General features: G+C 33.7%; 1 protein-coding gene and 1 pseudogene across 1 annotated transcript; one reads left to right on the forward strand and one right to left on the reverse strand.

Moving 5' to 3' along the window:
- The first annotated feature begins 618 nt into the window (after positions 1-618).
- LOC124461659 lies at positions 619-1,273 on the forward strand (annotated as a pseudogene).
- A 2,530-nt stretch (positions 1,274-3,803) lies between these two features.
- LOC124461658 (MAP/microtubule affinity-regulating kinase 3-like) lies at positions 3,804-4,628 on the reverse strand. Its single transcript, XM_047013158.1, has 3 exons — positions 4,479-4,628; positions 4,300-4,418; positions 3,804-4,230 (listed from the first exon to the last, which is right to left on the reverse strand). Exons 1-3 carry the CDS (start codon positions 4,571-4,573, stop codon positions 4,172-4,174), a joined length of 273 nt encoding a protein of 90 aa, XP_046869114.1. The 5' UTR covers positions 4,574-4,628; the 3' UTR covers positions 3,804-4,171.
- Between the last annotated feature and the right edge of the window lie 1,205 nt (positions 4,629-5,833).

Raw genomic sequence — 5,833 nt, forward strand, 5'->3', positions numbered from 1 at the left:
TAAAAGACTTTTTCGGTAAAAAAAATATTGAGAAATCAAAACAGGGTTTTAGCGGGGCTTCAGGTCAATAATCTTACTAATTTATTTGTACTGTTTTAAATCATAGGAAGCACAAGCTGGCGCCCAAGGGTATGAAAGCTTTGCCGTTCTTTTTCGCTTCATGTAGTTTGCATTCCCAACTACTTTTAGCGTTGAAGATATGGTATGGCCATTACAACTGTGGATTCTTTAGCGAAATCTGCTGATGGTAGAACTTGGTGGTTTTGAAATGCTATACAGAAGACCTGCTCACCTTTTGTGCTGCCTATGATTTAAAATCTACAAATAAATTAGTAAGATTTATTGACCTGAAGCCCCGCTAAAACCCAGTTTTTGATTAACTTCAATAAGGTCGAATCTAGACAAATATTGAGAAATGTTTTAATATTAAACAACAAACAAACAAGCATCTTTTTTCTTATTTTTACTACCAAATTAAAATCAATTTTAGTTTTCAATTAAAGAAACCGTTACTTTTGCAATAAGAAATAAGTACCCAGCTGACAATTTTTTTAATCTAGTTCTCCTTGTTTGTGAATCTGTTCGATAACCGATAGAGTAATCGAAAAGAAACGATAGTTGCCTGGCAATATTAATCAACAAATATCATTCACACTTAAACAAAGCTCAAATGTCGGAATTGATTAGTAAATCAGATTTTATAAGCGCCATTGTGCATTCGAACACGATGCGGTGTCCTTTGAGATGAAGTTTGCCAAGGACCTGAAAGTGTCCCAACTCAAGGTATGCATATCTTTTGCGATTCCCGCTGCCGCTGCAAATTTCACGACAGATGTTCTCATAGTTTTTATTTTTGTTTGTGACTCACAGAACAATTGGAGAGTGGAATTATATGAAGGAAAGAATCGGCTGGCAACATTGGATAATGACGATGCGCAGCTTGGATCTACATCGATTCCGATGGATTGCGCCTGCATGTGATCGATAGTTTCCTTACTTAAGCTTTGATAATAACACAGTGGAGAAATTCGAACTTACTAATGATTAGTAAGATACAATGGCAGCCTGGATGGCAAAACGGGAATCTTTATTGGTGTTGAGTACGATGAACCATTGGGCAAGAATAATGGAAGGTAATGGACACGAATTCAGTTAACTATTTTGTAAATTAACATCGCTTTCTCTTCTAGTGTTAACGGCAAAGTAAAACTCAAAAGAAAAACTCGTTTTCCCTAAATGCGAATACAAAATTTTATTATGTAGTTATGCCATTTTTATTTATTAATTAAAACTCTATGTATGTATATCAGATATTCTTACAACATGTTTTTTTGTTTCAACTTTCCATACTTTTTTGTGTGTGTTTATCGTATTTCTGATTTATAGATAATTTGTAATGAATAATAATGGTGTTTTAAATAATGCTCCGTTTATTTTTTTTAAATTAACCTTTTGCGTTTAGTCTCTCTCTTCAATCTGTTGAAAACTCATTTATCAGTTTACAAACTAAAGTGGAAAATCATTTTTTATGTCACAATAAGTTTATTATACTCATTTATGCTAAATAAATTAAACTTTGCGTGCAAAAGAATATATGTATTTTGATAGCAATAAGAATATATTTAAAAAAAAATCGCGCGCACTACTTACAATAGGTTTTTTTTACTGTCATTGGGTTTATTTGGGTATCGGTTTATTGATATATATATATATATAGTACTTCTTATTGTGTGGTGTTGTTGTTGTTGTTGTAATGAGCGATGTACCTGTATATATATATGTATATATATAGAATTGTACCATGTCTGTGTACCCATCATAGCTAGAACTAACTTGTTTATATTTGTTTGTTTTGTTTTATAAAGTTTCATTAGTTGTTCGTTTAACATTGAATATAAAATGGTGAAAACTCTCGATATTAGCAATAGCAATAAAAATTATAGCACACATATTCTCAAATCTGCATGATATGTATACTTTAAGTGTTTATTATCATTATATGTAGATATACAATATAGGTATTTAAAGACTGATTTTGTTTTTTTCTTGTTTTTTTTTAACAACCACAATCCTGTTGAATAAGCTAGGATCAATGATCGTCTTTTAGTTCTTAAATTGAGATCAGTGTGTAATTTGTTTGTGTTTTTGTGGGAGAGAATCGAAATGGATTTTTCATGCAACAACTGATCCAAGATTTTCTTGGGTTTTTGTTTTTCTATTGATATATAATAACTATTCATGCATAGCGACGACTCCATCTATATGTATATATGTAGGTCTGGGAACAACTGATACAAAGCACAGAGTTTTGTGTACAAATTACAAAACGATACATTTTGGTTTGGCATATTACTAGGATTGTTTGGTGTTTGTTTTTGGGTTTCTTTCTCTCTGATTTGTCTGACAATTGAGAGTTGATTCCAAATATATTGAAGCTCCTATACTGAAGCTCACATTGTATCTGCCTCTTCTCCATCCAATCCGTGTATGCTTCTAAATGCGCATGTTTTCTTGTTTCATATTATTATATTTATCATCATCCTTCAAAAATTGAATCAATGATAAGCTTGGGGTTTTTTTTTTTTTTTGATTATCTTGTTTCATTTACAAAACAAGCTCAAAAACAAAAGGTAACAACAGAAAAAAAAAACAATTTCACTGGATAAATGCAGTTTATAGAGCATTGATTTGTTTCCGTTATATATTTATTATTATTATTATAATTAATATTTCTTATGATCGTTATTATTAAATGAATTTGAATTTTGTGTGTTTAAAGGGTTTATTTTTTTCTTGCATTCCAAAATCATCTCTGTCAATATACTGACTGAATGAACAAACCTGGGGTTCGATCTTTTAGGGCAGTATATATAGTAGGGATTATGTCTATGTTCCTATCAAAATATGTATAATGTATGTTTGTCTGTATGTATGTTTGTTTGTTTGTCTGTCTGTGCGTTTTGGTTGAAGAGTGTTGTGGGTGCCATTTTTGTTGTTGTTTGTGCATGCGTGAACATATTGGTAGATAGAGAAGTTCATCTGATTGATCGATCCGAGCGATCAATCTATTTATATATGTATATATATATGTATATGTTCGTATGTATGTATGTGGGTGTAGATGTGTGTGTATATTCAACGTTTTTAGAGATGCTAGCAATTAAGCAAAATTTTCTTTTACTTGAGATTCTGTCTGTCAGTTGTCTGTGCTTTTGGGCATCCAGGCGCGTTATCCATGTACATACATATACATATGAGCAACCACCCTCCCCACCAACTAATCGGTTCCCGGTACCCACCAACCCAACCCAACCCCAATCTCCCCCCATTCTACGATCCCTATAATTATTATATATATGTATATAATTATTAAATTTTTGCTTTCTGTTTTTTTGCAATGCTATGTCCATGTTCCATTATAATTAGAGAGTTGTGGTGCGTAGCATTGGTGTTGTTGTATTCTGTGTGGTGTTTGGTTTCTCGTTATCGTTATCCATGGCATTGCCACTGTTATCCATGGCATTGCCACTGGGGCCGGCCGACTCGTTTGTATTGGTAGATCTAGCATCCTTTTTGCCTGCATCTCCTCCTCCATTTCGTGATGCTCGAAATTTACGCACGGTATGTTTGGTGTTTCTTTTTAATCGGTTGCCACCGCCTCCATCACTGTCGCTGCCACTTTTATCCTTTTTGCCGTGCTCATTGCCTTATGTTGGATGGGTGGACCAGCGCCGTCGCCTTCCTCCTGCAAAATGGCATTTATCGGATTTAGATCAACATAGAGAGGTGGTGGTAGCTCTCTTGCTGATGGTTTACTGGCCGGCAACTGTTGCTGCATATCAACAGTTTGTGGGGAAGCCGGATCGCATGGCAGCACCTCGCGTGACTTCACATTCTCCTTGGAGCTGAATAGCGAGTACATATGAAAAGCTGATAATAACGATCGTGATTTCTTTTGATCATCATTGACACCGGTTGACAATCTGCTCTTCTTACGCCTTTGAGATCCCTGCTGACTGGTTAATGAGCGGCATAATAGTGATAGCTCAGACAGCTTTGAGCTGCTTCTGGCCATTTGTGAGTCGGCAGTAGATATGGTATCAGCTTGAGTGGTATCAGCGACAGTGTCAGTGGCGGCATCGGTGCTTCCCTCGTTGTTTGTTTGGTTAAGTCACAGCCGTAGGTCAAAAGCAATGCGGGACGCAATGTTCTTGAAGCCAATGCTGGTGCCTAAAAACAAAATGGATTCATCATTAAATGTTCTCTTTCTCTTTTAAAATCCCTCTGCCTCTCACTTACCGGAGATTCGCTTAAAGCGCACTCCATTCAAAGAAAGTCGTGGCAATTTACAGACTTCTATTTCCCATTGCACAAGTGAGTCTGTATTCGGGTCACCATGAACGCAACAAAGTACAAATCTACATAAAAGAGGATATTTCGTATAATCTTTCATTTAGTTTTGTCCCTCATTTACTTACCTTTCACGCTGCTCATAGTCACAATTGTTCTGATCAAGGACTTCACGTATCTTTTGCATTATTTGATCCGGCATCAATGGTGATGTTGTCTTCATGGACCATGTGAAACGCAATACACGTGGTTTTGCTGCCTCTTCCGTGGTGGAAGTACTGTAAGAATGTAATTGATTCAAAAACATAAGAGAGAACGCACTGCAAAAAGTCAACTAAATAAAACCAAAGCATTAACTATTTATTCCTTTTTACTAAAAAAAAAAAACTAACAAAATAATCTTCACGCCTAAAAAAAAAAACCCTTGTCCGGTCGATAATTGTTGCCATGAATAATGAATGATTTGTTAGTACACAAAAACTTAAAATTGCCAACAAACAATTCTTATTCAGAATTTTAAGTATGGAAAAACATTATTCCCTTTAATGTACATATCAAAATTACTTTCGCATTCCTTTTTAAAAAATTGTTTTCAACTAAAGTATTAAATAGCAAATGAATAAAATTCTAAAGCTCTAAGATTCAGTTAAAAACTCAACTATTGATGAATTTACAGATTTTTAAGAAGAAAAAGTTTTAAAATTCTAGACTGCTAAAAACAAAAAATTTTAACTATGAAAAGTATTTATCGGAATAGAGTTACCAATATTTACAGCTGTGTTCAAAAAAATAGGATTGTAGTTGACTAGGGATTAAAAACTTAATGAAAAAGAAAAATATTTCTATATTATAGTATTTTTTTGTTGTTAACTATATTTAAAATCTATCCAGACTTGGACAATAATTAAATTTGATGAAAAACTTATATAACATGGCATTAGCAAAGGTATGAAAATAAAAATCTGTCTATAAGTACATTCGACTCTCTTTAATTGGAAATTCTAGGGACTCTTAAAATATTACGACTTAACGTTTAGTGTAATAAGTGGTTTAAAATTTTTAGGAGAAAATTAACTGCTAATGTTTATAAGGCTCTTGCTATCTTAACCGACATCTCTTTCAAATGTTTTGATGTATCATCTTTATCTTCATCTTGATCGTTGCAAATTTCACCATTGGTTTATGATCCTGAGACAGCAACATCTTCATCCACTTGAACATGGTCAGAAAAACTCACTCCGTTGATGTCAACTACTAGTACCATTGATGGTTCTTCATAATCCATAATTATTTGCAAATTATCCTGATAAAATTTAAATTGTCGACTGTTTGACTATATGAGTTCGAATTACCGCTTCGTAGCAATTTTTTTTGTTCCTATTACCGAGTGCCGAGTAACAATTGGTATTATTGAGGGAGTCGACTGTATCAGTTATAATATTTGAATTTTTTTTTTTAATTATTAGTATGTTTCTTTTAAGTG

Source organism: Drosophila willistoni, unplaced genomic scaffold (assembly GCF_018902025.1).
Source record: "Drosophila willistoni isolate 14030-0811.24 unplaced genomic scaffold, UCI_dwil_1.1 Seg585, whole genome shotgun sequence".
Lineage (NCBI taxonomy): Eukaryota > Metazoa > Arthropoda > Insecta > Diptera > Drosophilidae > Drosophila > Drosophila willistoni.

Excerpts from the sequence above, each read along its gene's own strand:
- LOC124461658 (XM_047013158.1), bottom strand. The coding sequence starts at position 4,573 with ATGAAGACAACATCACCATTGATGCCGGATCAAATAATGCAAAAGATA. Across the intron at positions 4,419-4,478 it reads GACTATGAGCAGCGTGAAAG|ATTTGTACTTTGTTGCGTTC; the intron begins GTAAGTAAATGA and ends TCTTTTATGTAG. Across the intron at positions 4,231-4,299 it reads GCGCTTTAAGCGAATCTCCG|GCACCAGCATTGGCTTCAAG; the intron begins GTAAGTGAGAGG and ends TTTTGTTTTTAG.